This window comes from Chiloscyllium plagiosum, chromosome 5 (assembly GCF_004010195.1).
Source record: "Chiloscyllium plagiosum isolate BGI_BamShark_2017 chromosome 5, ASM401019v2, whole genome shotgun sequence".
In the NCBI taxonomy this organism is placed as follows: Eukaryota; Metazoa; Chordata; class Chondrichthyes; order Orectolobiformes; family Hemiscylliidae; genus Chiloscyllium; species Chiloscyllium plagiosum.
In genome coordinates, this window is record NC_057714.1 from 61954075 (window position 1) to 61975730 (window position 21656).

At 41.8% G+C, this 21656-nt stretch overlaps 1 protein-coding gene across 1 annotated transcript in view; it reads right to left on the minus strand.

Annotated features, from left to right (window-relative positions):
- The window catches only part of hacl1 (2-hydroxyacyl-CoA lyase 1), a 107514-nt gene that overhangs the window by 82618 nt on the left and 3240 nt on the right, over positions 1–21656 (minus strand). Inside the window, exon 5 of the mRNA XM_043690167.1 lies at positions 17398–17470. Within this exon, the coding sequence (XP_043546102.1) occupies positions 17398–17470 (73 nt within the window). The remainder of the gene's footprint in view (positions 1–17397; positions 17471–21656) is intronic.

Genomic DNA, 21656 nt, shown 5'->3' on the forward strand with positions numbered 1-21656 from the left:
TATTGAAAGAAACTTTTACTATTATTTCTAATATTACTGGCTAGCCTACCTTCATATTTGATCCTCTCCTTTCTTATTTCTCTCTTTGTTATCCTCTGTTTGTTTTTGTAGCCTTCCCAATCTTCTGATTTCCCAGTGCTCTTGGCCACTTTATAGGATCTCTCTTTTTCTTTAATACATTTCCTGACTTTCTTTGTCAGCCATGGCTGTCTAATCCCTCCCTGGATAATCTTTCTTTTCTTGGGGATGAACCTCTGTACAGTGTCCTCAATTTTACCCACAAACTCCCGCCATTTTTGCTCTACTGTCTTCTCCGCTAGGCTGTGCTTCCAGTCTATTTTCGTCAGTTCCTCTCTCATGCCCTCATAATTACCTTTATTTAACTGTAACACCATTACATTCGATTTTGCCTCCTCTCTTTCAAACTGCAGACTGAACTCTGCCATATTATGATCGCTGCTTCCTAAGTGTTCCCTTACTTTAAGATTTTTTATAAAGTCTGGTTCATTACATTGCACTAGGTCCAGAATAGCCTGCTCCCTTGTGGGCTCCATGACAAGCTGTTCCAAAAAGCCATCCTGTAAGCTCCATGAATTCCCTTTCTTTGGATCCACTGGCAACATTATTTACCCAGTCTACCTCCATATTGAAGTCTCCCATGATCACTGTGACCTTGCCTTTCTGACATGCCTTCTCTATTTCCCGGTACATGTTGCGCCCCTGGTCCTGACCACTGTTAGGAGGTCTGTACATAACTCCCACTATGGTTTTTTTTGCCTTTGAGGTTCCTCAATTCCACCCACACAGACTCCATATCATCTGACGCTATGTCATTCAGCACCATAGATTTAATTTTGTTCTTAACTAACAAGGCAACCCTGCCCCCTCTGCCCACCTCCCTGTCTTTTCGATAAGTTGAAAACCCTTGGATGTTTAACTGCCAGTCCTGACCCCCTGTAACCACGTCTCTGTGATGCCTACCACATCATAATCATTCACGATGATCTGTGCCATTAGTTCGTCTGCTTTGTTATGAATGCTACGAGCATTCAGGTAAAGTGCCTTAATGTTAACTTTCTTATCATTAGAGATATTGGAAGTCATAAGTTATCCTTTCTTTTTGCTGCATTCCCAGTCTGCCTCAAGTTTAAATCTGCCTGCACATATGCTATCCTGCCGCTTATCTTTCCATTTAACTCCATACTCCCTGTCACTTTCACTTTCCCTTCCCCCCAACTCAGAAGTTTAAAGTCTTCTGAGTTGGGGGGAGTTTCTCTGACTGTTCTTCTTTTGATAATACATAAAAGAAATTTCTGTTGCCATTATAACTGACCTATGAGTCCAAAACCCAAGGAAAACAATTTTATAAATAACCATGAGGTCAACAACTACAAAGCTTCACAGCTACTAGGAGGTGAGGAGAGCTGGTAGCTCATTTGGCTGGACAGTGGATATACAATGCAAAGTGGCACCAACAGCATGGGTTCAATTCTCACACCAGCTGAGGTTACTATGAAGCACTCTCCTTCTTATGCTCTCCCCTCACGTGAGGTGTTAAACCTCCAGTAGTTGTCTCTCTCTCTCTCATGAGAAAGAGATGGTCTGGTACAACAACTTTACCTTTGTATTAAGTAGATCATAATATCTCAAGTCAAAATGGATTGAAAAACCTCTTACAACCTGGATTTTCTACTGTATTTGATTTTTATTTCCTTGCTACATCTGATACATCTGAAGGCAGCACTTACATGATAATATTTAGAATCAACCATAGCATTAGCTTCAGTTTTGAATAGTCAGACAACACGTACTTCCTCTCTAATGCCACAGGGTGACACCAAAGGGCTTGTATATTTACTGATTTCAGTTCTGCAACTTCTGCTCATATGTTTATATTGTTGGCCAGTTTTTGTATTGATCTTTTCGAATGTTCCCTTCCTACAGCTACAAGGAGAATACAAAGACCGTTCATCATGTTTGCACTCCTCTCTGAAGGGGTTTTAGATTTGATCAAGAATATAATGGACTAACAACATCTGGTCAATGGGCTTTAACATGCTTGAATTTTACTTGCAGCTTGAGGGACAGAAGAGTGAACTGAAGTAAATTACTTTAAACTTAAATAAGGACATGAAAACCCAGGTAGCTAAAGTAAACTAGAAATTTAGATTTAGGGATGGGTCAATAGCAAGTACATCCTTAATAGTTACATTCCATGGAAAAAGAAAAATTCCAAGGGGAGGCCATACTATATGTGGTCAACTAAGAAAGTTAATACTAGTATCAAACTTAAAGAGAAAGCATATAATTATGCAAAAATTGACAAGTCAGAAAATTGGCCAGATTATTTAAAAAATGAGCAAAGAATGATCAAAAGATTAATGACACAGAGTTATTAAGAGAGTTTAAAAATCTGTGCCAAAGAAATCTATCCACACATATAAATACAGACAGTAATTAAGATCTCTTCCTTCAGTATTTCACTAATTTTTATTAAATTTTAAAAATATAAACCGTAAGTATTAAGTTAGCTTGCAGCATTTTTTGAGAGCAGAAAGATTATGCTGTTGTCTGGGTCTGTAGATTGTGAAGGAGCACAGATGGCCTTTAGTGATGTGCTCTTCCAGTCAGATGTGGGAGTTGAGGGAGAATTTCCATGTTACTGATGGATTATATCTGCAGGAAGTGTCTTTGGTTGTAAATCCTATTAAATCACATGGATTAGTTGGAGCGACAGTTAGAGGGAATAAGGAATTTACAGGAGCTAGAGGGTGTGATGGATGGCAGTTATAGGAAGGGAGAAAAGCTGCAGATACAGTCAAGTAGATGGGTTAACTCCAGGAAAGGAAGGAAGGGTAGGCACAAAGTGCAGGAGTCTTCTGTGGCTATCCCCATTTCAAACAAGTATGCTGTTCTGAAAAATGTAGGAGGTGATGGACTCTCAGGGGAATGTTGCATGAACAGCCAAGTTTCTGGTATTGAGACAGGCTCTAATGTAATGAGGGGTACGCCGGGTTCCAAGTGGTCGATTGTGATAGGGGACTCTCTAGTCAGAGGCACAGACAGACATTTCTGCGGCTGGCAGCAAAAAATCAGAATTACGCCGGGTTCCAAGTGATCGATTGTGATAGGGGACTCTCTAGTCAGAGGCACAGACAGACATTCTGCGGCTGGCAGCAAAAAATCAGAATGGTGTGTTACTTCCCTGGTGCCAGGATCAAGGACACCTCGAAGTGGGTGCAAAATGTTCTCAAAGGTGAGAGGGACCAGCAGGAGGTTTTTGTACACATTGGAACTAAAGACATAGGAAGGGAAAAGGGTGAGATTCTGACGGGAGAAGAAAGAAATTTAGACTGGAATTTAAAATGTAGGTCCTCAAGGGTAGTAATATCTGGATTATGACTGGTGCTACGAGCTAATGAGGGTAGGAATAGGAGGATAGAGCAGATGAATGCTTGGCTGAGGAGCTGGTGCAGGGGAGAAGTGTTCACATTTTGGATCACTGGAATCTCTTCTGGGGTAGAAGTGACCTGTACAAGAAGGACAGATTGCACCTCAATTGGTAAGGGACAAATATACTGGAAGGGAGATTTGCTAGAACTGCTCGGGAGGATTTAAACTAGTAAGGTGGGGGGTGGGACCCAGTGAAATACTGAAGAAAGAGATCAATCTGAAACTGGCACAGTTTGGAAAAGAAACCAAGGCAAACAGTCAGGGCAGGCAGGAACAAGGTAGAGAACGAGATAGTGCAGATAAGTTAAACTGCATTTATTTCAATGCAAGGGGCCTAACAGGGAAGGCTGATGAATTCAGGACATGTTTAGGAACATGGGACTGGGATATCATAGCAATTATAGAGCCGCAGCTCAAGTGACGGACAAGACTGGCAGCTAAATGTTCCAGGATGCAGATGCTAGAGGAAGGATAGAGAGGGGGGCAAGAGTGAAGGGGGAGTGGTGTTTTTCGATAAGGGATAACATTACTGCTGTACTGAGGGAGGATATTCCTGGGAATACATCCAGGGAAATTATTTGGGTGGAACTAAGAAATAAGAAAAGGATGATCACCTTATTAGGATATTATAGACTCCGCCCCCACCCCAGGCTGATAGTCAGCAGAAAATTGGGGAACAAATTTCTATGGAGATCTCAGTTATCTGTAAGAATAATAGGGTAATTATGGTAAAGGATTTTAAATTTCTAAACATAAACTGGCACTGCCATAGTGTTAAGGGTTTTGTTAAGTTTGTCCAAGGAAATTTTCTGATTCCGTATGTGGATGAACCTACTAGAGAAGGTGCAAAACCTGACCTACTTTTTGGAAATAAGGCAGGGCCGGTGACTAAGGTGTCAGTGGAGGTGGCACTTTGAGGCCAGCAACCAGAATTCTATTAGATTTTAAATAGTGATGGAAAAGGATAGACCAGATCTAAAAGTTGATGTTCTAAATTGGAGGAAGGCTAATTTTGGCGATATTAGGCAAGAAGTTTCAAAAGTTGATTAGTGGCAGATGTTCGCATGTAAAGGGATGGCTGGAAGATGGGAAGCCTTCAAAAATGAAATAACAAGAGTCCAGAAACAGTATATTCCTGTTAGGGTGAAAAGAAAGGCTGGTAGGTATAGGGAATGCTGGATGACTAAGGAAATTGAGGCTTTGGTTGACAAAAGGAAGGAAGCACATGTCAGCTTTAGACAGCAGAGATCAAGTGAAACGTTACAAAATTATAAAGGCAGGAGGAGTATACTTAAGGGGGAAAACAGGAGGGCAAAGGGGCAGTGGATAGCTTTGGCAAATAGGGTTAAGGACAATCCAGGGCGATTCTAGAAATACATTAAGGACAAAAGGGTAACTAGGAAGAGAAAAGGCCTCTTCAAAGATCAGCAAGGCAGCCTATGTATGGAACTGCAGGAGATGGGAGAGATCCTGAACAAGTATTTTGTATCAGTGTTTACTGTGGAGAAGGACATGGAAGATACGGAATGTGGGGAAATAGATGGTGACATCTTGAAAATGTCCATATTACAGAAGAGGTGGTGCTTGATGTCTTAAAGTGCATACAAGTGATTGTATATTTGAGCTAATTGTATATCAATGTTTATATCTGAGAGTTTTGTTTATTTTTGTAAACTTGTAAAAGTGTTAAATTTCTAATAAAAATATCTATAAAAAAAAAAGTGCATACAAGTGAGTAAATCCCCAGGACCTGATCAGGTGTACCCTAGAACTCTGTGGGAGGTTAGGGAAAATATTGCTGGGCCAGTTGCTGAGATATTTGTACCATCGATAGTCACACGTCAGGTGCCAGAAGACTGGAGGTTGGCTAACTTAGTGCTACCATTTAAGAAAGGCGGTAAAGAAAAGCCAGAGAACTATAAACCAGTGAGTCTGACGTCAGTGGTGGGCAAGTAGTTGGAGGGGATCCTGAGGGACAGGATTTACGCGTATTTGGAAAGGCAAGGACTGATTAGGGATAGTCAACATGGCTTTGTGCGTGGGAAATCATGTCTCATGAACTTGATTGAGTTTTTTGAAGAAGTAACAAAGGGGATTAATGAGGGCAAAGCGGTGGACATGATCTATCTGCACTTCAGGAAGGCATTCAAAAAGGTTCTTCTTGATAGACTAGTTAGCAAGGTTAGATCTCATGGAATGCAGTGAAAACTAGCCATTTGGATACAGAACTGGCTTGAAGGTAGAAAATAGAGAGTGGTGTAGAGTTGCCTTTCAGACTGGAGGCCTGTGACCAGTGGAGTGCCACAAGGATCAGTGCTGGGTCCACTGCTTTTCATCATTTATGTAAATGATTTGGATATGAGCATAAGAGGTATAGTTAGAATGTTTGCACATGACACCAAAATTGGAGATGTAGTGGACAGCAAAGAAAGTTATCTCAGAGTACAACGGGATCTTGATCAGATGGGCCAATGGGCTGAGGAGTGGCAGATGGAGTTTAATTGAGATAAATGTGAAGTGCTGCATTTTTGAAAGGCAAATCAGGGCAGGAGTTATACATTTAATGGTAAGATCCTGGGGAGTGGTGCTGAACAAAGAGACCTTGAAGTACAGGTTCACAGTTCCTTGAAAGTAGAATTGTAGGTAGATAGGATAGTGAAGAAGGCATTTGGTATGCTTTTCTTTATTGGTCAGAGCATTGAGTACAGGAGTTGGGAAGTCACGTTGCAGCTGTACAGGACATTGGTTAGGCCAATTTTGGAATATTGTGTACTATTCTGGTCTCCCTCCTATCAGAAGAATGTTGTGAAACTTAAAGGGTTCAGAAAAGATTTACAGGGATGCTGCCAGAGTTGAAGGATTTGAGCTTTCGGGAGAGGCTGATTAGGCTGGGGCTGTTTTCCCTGGAGCGTCGATTGCTGAGGGGTGACCTTACAGAGGTTTATAAAATCATGAAGGGCATGGATATGGTAAATAGACAAGATCTTTTCCCTGGTGTGGGAGAGTCCAGAACTAGGGGCGTAGGATTAGGGTGACAATGGAAAATTTTAAAAGGGACCTAAAGGGTAACATTTTCACACAGAGAGTAGTGCGTGGATGAAATGAGCTGCCAGAGGAGGTGATGGAAGCTGGTACAATTACAACATTTAAAAGGCATCTGGGTGGGTATATGAATAGGAAATATTTAGAGGAATATGGACCAAATGCTGGCAAAAGGGATGAGATGAGGTTACGATATTTGGTCGGCATAGACAAGTTGGACCAAATGGTCTGTTTCCGTGTTGCACATCTCTACGACTCTATGACTCTAAGTGAGCATTGTCCAGTAGAAATTGAGTCTGGGGGATCAGTAATGGAAAATAAGGAGATGGCAAATGAGTTGAACAAATATTTGCATGTGTCTTTACTATCGAGGAAATAAGTATCACCTTAGATCCAGCTGAAAAATAGAAATGGAAGTGAGAGAGGAAATCAAGAAAATTACAATTACCAGGGAAGTTGTACTGAGTAAATTGTTAAGCTGCAAGCTGACAAGTCCCTCGGCCCTGATGGAATTCATAAGAAAGTGTCTTAAAAGAAGTGAATAGTTGATTACCTCAGTTGGCAGGATGGCTGGTTTGTGATGCAGACTGATGCCAATAGTGTGGGTTCAGTTCCCATATTGGCTGAGGTCACCAATGAAGACCATCCTAAACAGGGACAGGCATAGGCAGTTAGGCCCCTTGAGCCTGATTCACCACTCAGTAGGATCATGGCTGATTCAACATTCCTCATATCCACTTTCCTGTGTTGCCCTTGTCATCTGTGATTCCCCGACTGATCAAGTATCTATCACAACCTTAAATATACACAAGGACTCTGCCCCACCAAGGCATTTCAACCTTCTGAGAGAATAAATTCCTCCTCATCACAGTCTCAAATTAGTTCCATTTTATTCTGAGACTTTGCTGTCTGGTCCTAGAGTCTCCCATGTGGGGAAGAATCCTCTCAGTATTTACCTTGTTGAGTCCCTTAAGAATCCTATATGTTTCAGTGAGATCATCTCTCATTTATCTGAACTCCAGTGAGTAAAGTCCCAACTTGTTTAACCTTTGTTCATCAGCCAATCCATCTATATTGGGGATTATTCTCTGAACCTTCTCCGAACTGCCTCCAATGAAATAATACCTTTTCTTAAATAAAGGGACCAAAACTGCTAACTGTACTCCAGATGTGGTCTCACCAGCACCTTGTACAAATGCAGTAAGTATCTCCTACTCCAATCCCCTGGAAATAAAAACCAACATTCCATTAGCCTTCCTGATTACCAGCTACAACTGTTAGCTTTCTGTGTTTCATACCCCCAAGTCCCTTCGTGTTGCAGCTTTCTGCAGTTTTTCTCAATTTAAGAAATACTGTTCTTTTGGGCGGCATGGTGGTACAGTGGTTAGCACTGCTGCCTCACACCGCCAGAGACCCGGGTTCGATTCCCGCCTCAGGCAACTGTCTGTGTGGAGTTTGCATATTCTCCCCATGACTGCGTGGGTTTCCTCCAGGTGCTCCGGTTTCCTCCCACAGTCCAAAAATGTGCAGGTTAGGTGAATTGGCCATGCTAAATTGCCCGTAGTGTTAGGTGAAGGGGTAAATATAATGCGTCTGGGTGTGTTGCTCTTCGGAGGGTCGGTGTGGACTTGTAGGGCCGAAGGGCCTGTTTCTACACTATAAGTAATCTAATCTAATCTAATGTTCTCCCTGCCAAAATAACAAGTTCTCATTTCCCCACATTACACTCCATTGGCCAATTTTCTATCCACTTATTTAAACTATCAAGATCTTTCTGCAAACTGTTTGCATCCCTCCCACAACCTGTCTTTCCCCTGTTTTTATGTCATCTGCAAATTTGGCTGCAGAACTTTCACTTCCTTCCTGCAAGTCATTAAAATATAAAAGTAAAAACTAGCACTAATCCTTGTGGAACCCCATTAGTCATAGGTCACCAACCTGAAAAAGCTCCTCATCCCTACTCACTGGTACCTGCCCATTAGCCAATGCTCGATTCCTGAAGAAGGGCTTATGCTCGAAACATCGATTCTCCTGCTCCTCGGATGCTGCCTGGCCTGCTGTGTTTCTCCAGCACCACATTTTTCAACTCTGGTACTCCAGCACCTGCAGTCCTCACTTTCTCCTAACACTCTATCAATGCCAATATACTACCTCCAACACTGTGGGCTCTTATCTTACTGTATCACTAAACATTCGTGAGATACATTGTCAAGTGCCTTCTGGAAATCTAAATTCAATAAATCTTTTGCTTCCCCTCTATCCATTCTGTCAAGACTTCCTCAAAAGATTTAATTAAGTTAGACAGAAGTGATTTCCCTTTCATGAAGCCAAGTTGACTCTGTTTGATTAGATAATTTTCCAAATGTTCCCTTGTTACTTCCGTTATAATTAATTCCAACACTTCTCCAACAATAGATGTTAGGCTAATCAGTCTATAGTTATCTGCTTTTTACCTCCCTCTTATTTTCAGTAGGGATATCACATTGGCATTTTTCCAATCCTCTGGTTCATCCCCAGAATCCAAGGATTTTTGGAAAATTACCTTTAATGAATCTACTATCTCTTTAGCTACCTCTTTTGGAATGGGGAGGTGCAAGCCTTCAGGGCCAGAGATCCTATCTGCTTTTACTCTGATTAGTTTATCTAAATATTACTTCTCCAGTGATGGCAGTTATTTCCTCCTCCATATTCTTTAATATTAATGGGATGTTCAAAGTATTTTCTACTGTAATGACTGATGCAAATATCTGTTTATCTTCTCTGTCATTGGATTGTTCCCCATAACCACCACCCTTTCACTTTTTAAGTAGCCTATGTACACTTTGACCTCTCTCTTTCTTTTTGTATATTTAAAGAAGCCCTTACTGTCAGTTTTCATATTTCTCATTAGTTTGTCTTCACAGATTATTTTCTGTATCGCTATTATCTTTTTAGTTCCTCCTTTGCTAGATTCTGAACTTATTGCAGACTTCGGGGCTATCACTGATTTTTGCCTCCATAAATGCTTTTTCCTTCAACTTACCATTCTTCTTAACTCCCTTGGCTAGCCATGGCTTGTTTATGCCTATCTTCGGATCTTTTGCTCTCACTGGGATGAATTTTTGCTGAGTGTAATGAAGTACCTCCTTAAGTGTCTGCCATTGCTTGCTTACTGTCCTTCCTGCCAATCTATCCACTCAGTTCACTTTAGCTAACCCTAGCATCATTTCATTGCAGTTCCCTTTATTTAAGTTAAACATAATTGTTTCTGACCCAAGTTTCTTATACTCAAGCTGAATATTGAGTTTGACCATATTATGAGCACTCCTTCTTAAGAAATCCTTTACTCAGAAGTCATTTATTAAACCTGCCTCATTACCTATTACCAGATCTAAGACAGCCTGCACCCTGGTCAGCTCTAGGAAAGGATCCTTAATTAACTCTATAAATTAATTGTTGTAGGTGCTCTTTTCAATTTAATGAATCCAATCAATATGAAGATTAAAGTCAACGATAATTATTGCCCTTTTTTAATACATGCTTCTATTATTTGCTGATTTATAGCCTTTCCTACAGAGTGGCTACTCTTTGGAGTCTGTAATGTCTTCATTCCCTTGCATTTTTTTTACCTCTTCCCAACTAGTCCCCACATCATCTGAGCCTAGATTATCTCTCACAGTTGTCCTCATTCCATCTATCATTAACAATTCTATAGAACATAGAACATAACAGTGCAATACAGGCCCTTCAGCCTTCGATGTTGCACCGACCTGACGCTCATCTAACCTAGACCATTCCATTTTCATCCATATGTTTATCCAATGATCATTTATATGTCTTTAAAGTTGGCAAGTCTACTACTATTTCAGGCAGACCATTCTACACCCCTACTACTCTGAGTAAAGAAACTACCTCTACCAATAAAAGTTAACACACTGTATGCCTTCTTAACAAAACTATCAACCGGGATGGCAACTTTCAGGGATCTACATACATGGACACCAAGATCTCTCTGTTCATCTGCACTGCCAAGAATCTTACAATTAGCCCAGTACTCTTTATTCCTGTTACTCCTTCCAAAGTGAATCACCTCACACTTTCCTGCATTAAACTCCATTTGCCACCTCTCAGCAAGCTCTGCAGCTTACCTATGTCCCTCTGTAACCTGCAACATCCTTCGGCACTGTCCACAATTCTACACCACCCCCACTTCCAACCCTCCAGTCTTTCTGAAGGTCAAATATCTCCGAATGTTATGTGCCTAGTTCTGATCTCCTTGTAACCACGTTTCCATAATGGCTATGAGATCATATCCATTTACCTCAACTTGCGCTGTTGGTTCACCTACATTAACCTGAACGCTTCGTCCATTAAGATACAAAGCTTTTAAGTTTGTTTCTATTTGTTTCTATTTTCAAATTTTCTGACACTTTTACAGTTTCTTAATGTAAATATGACATTGGAGAAAGTGAGGACTGCAGATACTGGAGATCAGAGCTGAAAAATGTGTTGCTGGAAAAGCGCAGCAGGTCACGCAGCATCCAAGGAGCAGGAGAATCGACATTTCGGGCATAAGCCCTTCTTCAGGAAGCACTTTTCCAGCAACACATTTTTCAGCTCTGTAATATGACATTCACAATTACTGTCTGTTCCTTTTATTTTCTGGTACCAATCAGGATGGTCAAGAAGGAGATATCATACCCAGAGTGAGACACAGCCCGAGTGAGAATATAGTTTGGCGAATTAGGAGGCAGCTTGAGAATTCAGTGCAGATGGGAAGAAGTGTTTTTTGCTCATAGTTTGTACGTTTTTTTTTAGTCTGGGATAAATTGAAGCCCAGAATAAGGGGCTCAGCACAAAACAAAGAGTGAAATCACAGGAAAAGCTTAAGTTCATTGGTTGGTAATGGCTGCTAATTTGGCTATCTCTTACAGGTTACTTGCATATTGAAAGTAAATAGGGGTAAGAACTTACAGATTACACACAAAAAGACGAGTAGGAAACTTTTATAAATCAAATTAAAAATAAGTAAATAAATTAGGAATACTGGGCCAGGCAATGTGTTGTAATTGTATGACATGGGAACTGTTGGACCCTACTGTGGTTCATAGTGACCACATCTTTAGCAAGTGAAGGTTACTTAAGGAACTCTGGTTTCAGTGGTGATGAGCTTCAAACACCGCAATACATCAGGAAGGGGGTGACTGACCTGGACGCTGTGTTTCAGGAGGCAGTCACATGCATTCTTGTGTCTCCTCTCTGAAACCCTTGATCTCCTTATCAATTGAGAACCTAACCATCTTAAAAACACTCAAAGACTTGGCCTCCACAGCCCTCTGCAGCAATGGGTTCCACAAGATCACCTGAAAAAATTCCTCTTCCTCTCAGTTCTAAGGGTCATCCTTTCACACTTGGGTCTCAGTCTCTCCGACTAGTGGAATCATCTTCTCCACATCCACTCTATTCAGGCCATTCAGTATTCTGTAACTTCCGATGAGATTCCCACCTGATCCTTCTAAATTCCATTGAGTAGAGAACCAGAATCCTTAACTGTTCCTGACGTGACAAGCCATTCATCCTCGGGATAATTTCCCACTTAATGCCATTTTTGTTTCAGCAGCATCAACCTGGGGGTTGACAGGAAGGTGAATCATTGAATTAAAAACTTACCTTAAGCATCAGGGCCCTCCGGGAGGTGGGGGAGCTGATACAAGGTTAATGCTTTAAATACTTACCTCGTCAATAGGTGAAGTGCATGCTGAGCAGCAGTGGACACAGGGCTGCTGAGCAAGTGAAGTTATATATTATGGGTGCTTGCATTACCCAAAACACTACTTAGGTAATGTCTCCCACCCAACCTCTTTCTCTAACCAAGGAAAAAGGTACTGTGCACCGGATTGGTAAGGTAACTAGTTTTTTTTTAATTCTTTATTTTTCGTTGGGAATTTAGAATAGTAGGTATGGAGGTTAGGGCAGTTGAATGTTCCTCTTGCAGAATGTGGGAGGTAAGGGTCACCACTCGTGTCCCTGCTGACTGCATCTGTGGGAAGTGCATCCAACTCCAGCTCCTCGAAAACCGCATTAGGGAACTGGAACTAGAGATGGATGAACTTTGGATCATTGGGAAGGTGGAGGGGGTTATTGAGAGAAGCTACAGCAAGTTAGTCACACCTCAGGTGCAAGAAAGAGGCAGATAGGGGTTACACTCAGGGGACGGAAAGGGAACCAGCAGGTAGTGCAGGGAACCCCTGTGGCCGTTCCCCTCATTAACAAGCAGACCATTTTGGATACTATTGGGGAGAATGACTTACCATGAGTAAGCCATGGGGTACAGGTGTCTGGCACAGAGTCTGTCCCTGTTGCTCAGAAGGGAAGGGGGGAATGGAGCAGAACATTAGGCACTGGGGACACTATAGTTAGGGGGACAGATGGGAGGTACTGCAGGAATGAGAAAAGGTTGGTGTGCTGCCTCCCAGGTGCCAGGGTTCGTGATGTTCAGGAGAACCAGCCCCAAGTTATGGTCCACATGGGCACTAACGACATAGGGAGGAAAAGAGATGGGGATTTGAGGCTGAAATTCAGGGAGCTAGGGTGGAAGATTAGAGCTAGAACGAACAGCAGTTGTTATCTCTGGTTTGTTGCCCGTGCCACGTGCTGGTGAGGTCAGGAATAGGGACAGAGAGGAACTGAACACATGGCTACAGGGACGGTGCAGGAGGGAGGGTATTGATTACCTGGATAATTGGGGCTCATTCTGAGGTAAGTGGGACCTCTACAAACAGGATGGTCTACACCTGAACCAGAGGGATACCAATATCCTTGGGAGAAAAATTTGCTTATGCTCCTTAAACTAAGGGTTTTAACTAATTCAGCTTCAGGGGATGGGAAACAAAATTATAGTTCCAGTTTCCAGGAGGTTGAGAATAGTAAGTTCAGATATGAGGTTTCAAGGTCGCAAGAGTTGACCGGCAAGCAGGAAGGTAGTTTGGTTTGTATCTACTTCAACGCCAGGAGAATCCAGAATAAGGTGGGTCAATTTGCAGCATTGGGTTGGTACCTGGGACTTCAATGTTGTGGCCATTTCAGAGACATGGATAGAGCATGGACAGGAATGGTTGTTGCTGGTTCCGGGATTTCGATATTTCAGTAAGAACAGAGAAGATGGTAAAAGAGGGGGTGGTATCGCATTGTTAGCAAGGACAGTATTACGGTGGCAGAAAGGATATTTGAGGACTGTCTACTAAGGTAGTATGGGCTGAGATTAGAAACAGGAAAGGAGAGGTCACCCTGTTGGGAGTTTTCTATAGGCCTCCGAATAGATCCAGAGATGTAGAGGAAAGGATAGCAAAGCTAATTCTGGATAGGCGCAAGAGTAACAGGGTAGTTGTTATGGGAGACTTTAACTTTGCAAAAATTGACTGGAAATACTGTAATTCGAGTACATTAGATGGGTCAGGTTTTGTCCAATTAGTACAGGAGGGTTTTCTGACACAGTATGTAGACAGGCCAACAAGGAGCGAGGCCACATTGGATTTGGTACTGGGTAATGGACCTGGCCAGGTGTTAGATTTGGAGATAGGTGAGCACTTTGGTGAGAGTGACCATAATTCAATTATGTTTACTTTAGCAATGGAAAGGGATAGGTATATACCGCACGGTAAGAGTTATAACTGAGAGAAAGGCAATTATGATGTGATTAGGCAAGATTTAGGATGCATTGGATGGGGAAGGAAACTGCAGGGGATGGACACACTTGAAATGTGAGCTTATTCAAGGAACAGTTACTGCATGTCCTTGGTAAGTATGTACCTGTCAGGTAGGGAGGAAATGGTCAAGCGGTGGAAGCCATGGTTTACAAAAGAAGTTGAATCTCTTGTCAAGAGGCTGAAGAAGGCTTATGTTAGGATGAAATGTGATGGCTCAGTTAGGGAGCTTGAGAGTTAAAAGTTAGCCTAACCAAAGAGCTAAGAAGAACCAGGAGGGGACATGAGAAGTTGTTGGCGGATAGGATCAAGGAAAACCCTAAGGTTTTCTATAGGTATATCAGGAATAAAAGAAAGATTAGAGAAAGTTAGGGGCAATCAAAGATAGTAGTGGGATGCTGGGCCTGGAGTCCAAGGAGATAGGGGAAGCGCTAAATGAATATTTTCGTCTGTACTCACACTGGAAAAAGACAATAATGTCAGGGAGAATACTGAAATACAGATTGTTAGACTAGATAGGATTGAGGTCACAAGGATGGCTAGCATGAGGGAACATAGCTTTAAATGGAGGGGTGATAGATATAGGACAGCTGTCAGAGGTAGTTTCTTTATTCAGAGAGTAGGTAGAGGCATGGAATTCCCTGCCTGCAACAGTAGTAGACTCGTCACTTTAAGGGCATTTAAATGGTCATTGGATAAACAATTGGATGAAAATGGAATAGTGCAGGATAGATAGGCCTCAGATTGGATCCACAGGTCGGCGCAACATCAAGGGCCACAAGCTACACTGTAACGTTCTATATTCTATGATTCTTGTCAACCTCCTCTGAAGCCCCCCCCCCCCCCCCCCCCGACCCCCAATGCCAGTACATCCTTCCTTAAACACTGAGCCCAAACATTCTCACACTATTCCAATTGCAGTCTGACCAGAGCTTTTTACAGCCTGAGCAGTACATATCAGGCAATAGAGAAGACATGTGAGAAAGGTACTCTTATAACAATCAGGGAGGCTTCAATGAGTAGGAATGTCAGGTTAGGTCACAAATCCCAAGCAAAAGAATCTGTGGAATGTTTATGAGATGGTTTTGTGGAGCAGCTAACTGTAGAGCCCATTTAGGAACAGGAAATTCTGGATCTGGTGATGTGTCATAATGCAGACTTGATTAGGGAGCTTAAAGTGAAGAAACCCCTAGAGGCCAGTAACCATAATATTATAGAACTCACCCTGCAGTTTGAGAGGGAAAAACTGGAATCAGATATAACAGTGCTACGGTTGAGTAAAGTTGAGGGAGGAGCTGGCCAGAATTGTTTGGAAGGAGGCCCTTGGAGGGAAGACATTGGAGCAGCTTTGGTTGGATTTCTGGGGGTAATTCGGCAGACACAGCAGAAACTCATCCCAAGGAAGAAGAAATGTAAGATGGAGAGGAGGGTGCAAATATGGAGGACAAGGGAAAGTCAGGGACAGCATAAATGCCCAGTACTAGTGCCAATCACCCATGAATTCAAACCCATTCCTCCCACACCAAACTTTGAGCCATGCGTTTACCTCTTTAATCTTGTTGACCCTGTGCCAATACACTTGTTGCTCAGGTAGTAATCAGAAGATTATTACCTTTTTGGCTCAGTTTCTTAATATAGACCCTAACTGCTCACATGCCGTCAAGTTAAATTCACCACCATTCGTCTCTCTCGAATGAGAGAGCAACCCAATAGGGTCATGATGACTTTACCTTTACCTGTTGTAATTTACCAAAATTTCCTAGGGTCAGGAGAAGTTCCATTAGACTGGAAAAAAGAATGCGATTCAATAGACGAAAGTAGGAAAGGCATAATTCAGTGATGCAGGGCACTGGTGTCCAACAAGGAGGAGCAAGCAGCAAGCTAACGACACTCTGATTTCCATTTTGAAATTTGTTGGTATCGAGCTTGCTTGGTGCATTTGGTAAGATGGAAGCTCAATAGTAGTGAGGTGAGTTGGGTGTTAACAAGGTTTTTAACAAACATTAATTTCTTATAATTAGCAACATGCTACTGCACAGCAAAAAACTCACCACAAGCAAATGCATTACAGGTGACACGAAGGGCTGCTGTGATGCAGTGGTACTGTCCCTACATTTGAGTCAGGAGGCCTGGGTTCTAGTCCTGCCTACTCCAGAGGTGTGTCAGAACAGGCTGAATAAAAATATCTAAAAGATAGTGTGAGAAGCTCCTGACATTCAAATGCCAGATTTCTCATTCAATCCTACCACAAATCTTGCCGTAGTCCACATCACTCAGACTCCTACATAATTCCACCCCAGGTTTTTTTTTCTGGGGGACAGATAAAAAGGAGCTTGTTTTAGGAACTGTCTTTCATTATCTCTTTTTTCACATTCAAAAGCAAACAGGTTGTTTAGACAGCCAATTCCGACCTGTTCCTCTCCTCCCTCCTGCTCCTGGAAATATGGCCCAACATATGCCAGCAGATGGCTATTGTATATTGGCTGAGAGCCATAATTTACTATTCCCACAATGGTACCACAGTTTTTGTCAGAATGTACCATCCCTAAACACTCACATGGACATTATTTCTCAAAAAAAGGAATCAATTGGTCCATTTGTTACATTTAAGAAGATTATCAGTTTATGTGCTTTGCAATTAAAGGTAATACCTCCAACTCACACTCTGAACTTCCACTGTTTTCTTTAAAAGAACTATCCAGAAACAATGACCCATCAACATAATCTATTAATTTAAAATAAACTGAATAACAGCAAGTTTACACGATTGGTAATTGATTAAGTGAAGAAAATAATTACAATGAACAACAGACAAACTCTGCAGCCAAACTGACATTATTATATCATCATTGTTAGGCTGAATCATTTATTTTCTATGCATTGCTAAATATTCAGATTTCTCTGAGGTATGCACAGCAGGGCTGGGTGTTGCTAACAATTAAAATCATAAAGCATCCAGCATGTTTTAAAAGTGCCAGAATACAGCAAAATATTGGATCCATTGCCCAATATTTTAAACTAACCTTATCAGGCAGTATACTTTAAACCTGAAAAATACACTGAAATCCAGGAGATGGCAATAATGTTAACTTGGTAAAGCTTTCACTCATTCACTACAATGCCTGCATCCAAACAGATGGCAGCATCACCAATTTCAAACAGTTGCACATCTTTTAAATACAAATAATAATAATTTTAATGAGTTTTGAGTCCAACAAACCTGTGGAAATTCCTGAAATGCACCCATTGTTTCCTGATTTCGGTCAGAGGATCCTGCAAGGACAACTAAAGGCCTGAAAGAAAGAGCATTGTTTTTATTCAATGGTTTTTCATACAGTGGACTTCATTCTTTGACAATCATAATGTTCTCGAAATTTGATATTTAACAACCTTAGAGCACTTGGCAGCAATACATCAATCACCTCAACTTCACATGTAATTTCTTCAAATTAAAATACCATTATACAAAACTTGGTGCAGCTGAAGCCTGATAGAACAATTATGCAGCAGGTAATGAGAACAAGTGCTCTTAAGCAAAATTATTGAGCCACGATATTACTGCACCAATGTGAAAATGTCACACGAGAAGAACCTTTTCCATTCATTACTCAACAAAAACCTACTCTCTTTAGTGCCTTACAAAATATGCAACTTTAATTGGAATGTTGAATTTCTTCTGCCTATAATGTTAACTGAACTGCAATGTTCACACTCTGTAAAAAATGCAAGAAATATCAAGTAGGTCTTTCAATATTGCAAAAGGTAAAAAGCAATGTCTTCCCAGGTATAGGCATTATTTCCAAGGAAAAGTAATGCCAAAGTCATGAACCTATATTTTGTTAGCAATTTGGTGATTGAATTGTACTGAGAAAAATCTAACCTGGTGAAAGCAATCTACTTTAAAAGGATGCAGTGTTTTGGGAGGCACAGCAGACCTAGCTACACATTTCAAATTATGCAATGAGATGTAATGTCAGTGGACATACTTGCCAAACAAAAAATCAATGTATACTATTTAACTTGCTTTAAAATAACTATCTAAAAGAAATTCATATTTCACCTAGCTGCTCAGTGCAGGTTTCTTTTAAAAGCAAATTTATTGAATTCGGTCATATTTAATTGTATAAGGTACAGTGATACACATGATTTTGTAATAATGTTGTCAGCAAAGGTGTTACTGTATATCCTCATTTGTCATTGAAACGGACAGCAAACCCTGGGGCCAGAGTTCCCCGCTGGAGACAGGAAATGAGGAAGTAGACGTGATTTCAAATCAGGAACCCACCTCCATCAGGAAGGCAGAATTGGATGTGACTGTTAGGGGTATGGGTCTGAGGGGTATGGGTCTGAATTGTCTTCAGACAGCTCTGCTGCCCAATTACGCAGACAGGAAATTGGAAACAGGGACTGCGGGGCCGCAGAGCTGGCAGTAACAAAGATACCACATGCCTATCATTTTCAACCCTGATCAAAGGGGTGGCATGCCTATAAGTGAAAGGCATGAAATGTTGGTGACCTTCCATCATGATAGGGAAAAGTTAGAGATTTTGAGCAAGGGATGGCTGGAACGCGGACAAAATGAAAGTCTGTGACAGGGTGGAAGATCACAGAGAGCGAGTTAGACCTTCAGGGCAAGCTGGAATGGTGATGCAGCAGGAAAACAAAGGAACAAAAGACCTGCCTTGAGATATTGAAGGAGCGAGGGAAAAGCCAAACAAAGAAAAGGGGAAATGGAGTAGTAATTATCATCTGCAATTGTTCTGGCAGGCTGCAAACTACCTAATGAAAAGATCGAGGGCAATTAGGGTGGTGACCAAATGCTGGCCTTGCCAGCCATCTCCACATCTACTTGAGAAATGCAAAAGTGGACTTTTATTCTGACAATTCTTTCAAAGGATTGAATTGTTCAAGGAAAGCAAACTACACTCTATTTTTACAGCAGTGAACTACTGAGCTTTGACATTTAAAAATCCTTACAGCCACTTTGACAGCAGTAAGTCCAGAAGGTAAGAGTGATATTAGGGATTTGGTTACAGGTAGGGTGCTAGGTGTAGAATGCTAGGTGACTAAGTGAAGGTGTCAGGTACCAGCTGAAAGGGTGCCATCTGGATAGGGGTAAGATGGATAGGATGCTAAGTGGAAAGGGGGTAGGGTACCGAGTGGATAGGGTGAAACATGGTGAGGTAGTCAGGTAAGTGGCCAGGATGTGTGGAAAGATTCGGGACCATAGAAGGGGGGAGTCAGAAAAGATAGCTGATGGGTTTGGAGGGAGTCCAGCACACAGGGATTTGGGTCTGGTTGGGCCGGAAGTAAGGGCTGTCAGGTTGGGTCTGGAGGCAGAAGGGACTAGTGCCAAGGGATAGTCGAATGGTGTCTGGTCGAGTGAAGCAGGAGAAGGGGAGTGTGCTGAGCAACGAGGGACAGGGAGTGAGGGAAGGGGCAGGAGAAGAGGAGAGTGTGTTGAGCTACAAAGGACAGTGAGGGAAGGGTTAGGGGGAGGGGACTGTGTTTTACCGGCGAGGGAAGGGGAGTAAGGGCAGGAGCAGGGGAAGAGGAGAGCGGATCCCATGGTATGCTAAGGGTTGGGAAGAGGTGGATCACATTTGAGCGACGTAAATGCTCTCCAGGATGTTTGATAGGGGGTTGTGTGATGTAAGTATGAATTCTGTTTAATAGCTTCTCACGAGTTGGATGAAGTATTTAATTGGAAATTACTTCCCCACACAGCAGTGGAGGCTGAGTCGTTAAATATTTGTTAGGGCAGAGGTAGCTTGTTTCTTTACGAATAACAGAGTCAAAGGTCACCAGGCTAGACGGGAAAGTGGAGTTATGGTCATAATCAGATCAACTGAAATGCAGAGCAAGCTTGAGGAACTGAATGGCCTACCCCTGCCCATAATTCGCACATACAAATGCTCCTAGAACTACATTCTTGGCCAGATTTTACATCTTTTACTTAATATTCCTTTAAGCGATTTGGTATCCTACTTTGTATTACAGCACTTCTGTAAAATGTTTTAAACTGTTTTAATTGTGTTTCGATATTTAATAATATACGTTGTGATCATTCCAAATTTTGAAAATGGAGATTGCACAGAAACAACTTACAGTGATCATTAATAAATGCAAGGCTTTGGCAAAAGTGCAAGGCTGGGGATGTATTGGTCAAATCTATCAGACTCAGCACAGGCAGATTCATTGACAGGGTAAATGCTGAGAGGATGTTTCCCCTCACGGGAGAGTCTGGGACCAGAGGTCATAGTCTCAGAATAAAGAGATGCCAATTTAAGACTGAGATAAGGATGAATTTCTGCTCTCAGAGAATGGGGATTTGGAACTCCTTGCCACAGAGGGTAGGGGGGCAAAGTCCTTGTGTATATTTAAGGCTGAGATAGATAAATTCTTGATCAATAGAAGAATCACGGTTCTGGGGAAAAGGCAGGAAAGGGGACATAAAGAACAATGGATCAGCCATAAACCCATTGAATGGTAGACCAAACAGCCTATTCCTTTATCTTATGGTCTTATTTATAAATGGTGTTCATTGGCCTCCTGCACATTACCAACTCTTCCTTCTCATATTTGTTCACTACCCCTACCCTTTTGAAAAACATATGTTCTTGAAAATTAGACAGCACCACTTCCTGTTAACACCTGAAAAAACTCCAGAGGCTGGTACCCCATCACCAAGTTACCCTTTGTTTATGTGTGGAGAGTACTTGACACTGATCCAGCTCCCTCAGAACAAGCTATCAGTGAACTGGATGGCTGATATTCCTGTTTATATCTGTCAGCCGGGGCTCCCTGTTTGGACCAGTTTCTCAACCCCAATCAGGGAATTCCTATTCTATGAGGTCCACTTGACTGACCCTGTTACAATTACTACAACACTAACCAACATAAATAGAAGACTTCCATTGCAATATCTGTTGAGGAGCTTTTATACAAAATTAAATTTTTGATTAGAATACTAATGCTTAACTTTTCCATCTGTAATAACTCAGGAAACCTGACTAGAAAGAAACATTGTTTATTGTTGAACAATGGAAATAGAGAAAACACAGCGGATCATCAACTCCACACTCACAGGAATCCGATTCATGAGAGAGGAAGAAAAGGACAACCAACTCCCATTCCTAGACGTGAGGGTACAGGGAACACCAAACGGAGAATTCACCACTAAGGTACACAGGAAAGCCACACACACAGACCAAGTCCTGAACTATGAAAGCAACCACCCCAATACACACAAACGAAGTTGCATCAAGACACTATTCAAAAGGGCCACAACACACTGCAGCACACCAGAACTGCAAAAAGAGGAAGAGGAACACCTATACAAGGTATTCGCCAAAAACGGATATCCTCGCAATTTCATCAACAGATGCCTAAGGGAAAGACAACAGAACGAGGACATGCCGCAACCCAAAGGACTAGCCACACTACCATACATCAAGAACATCTCTGAAAGAACTGACA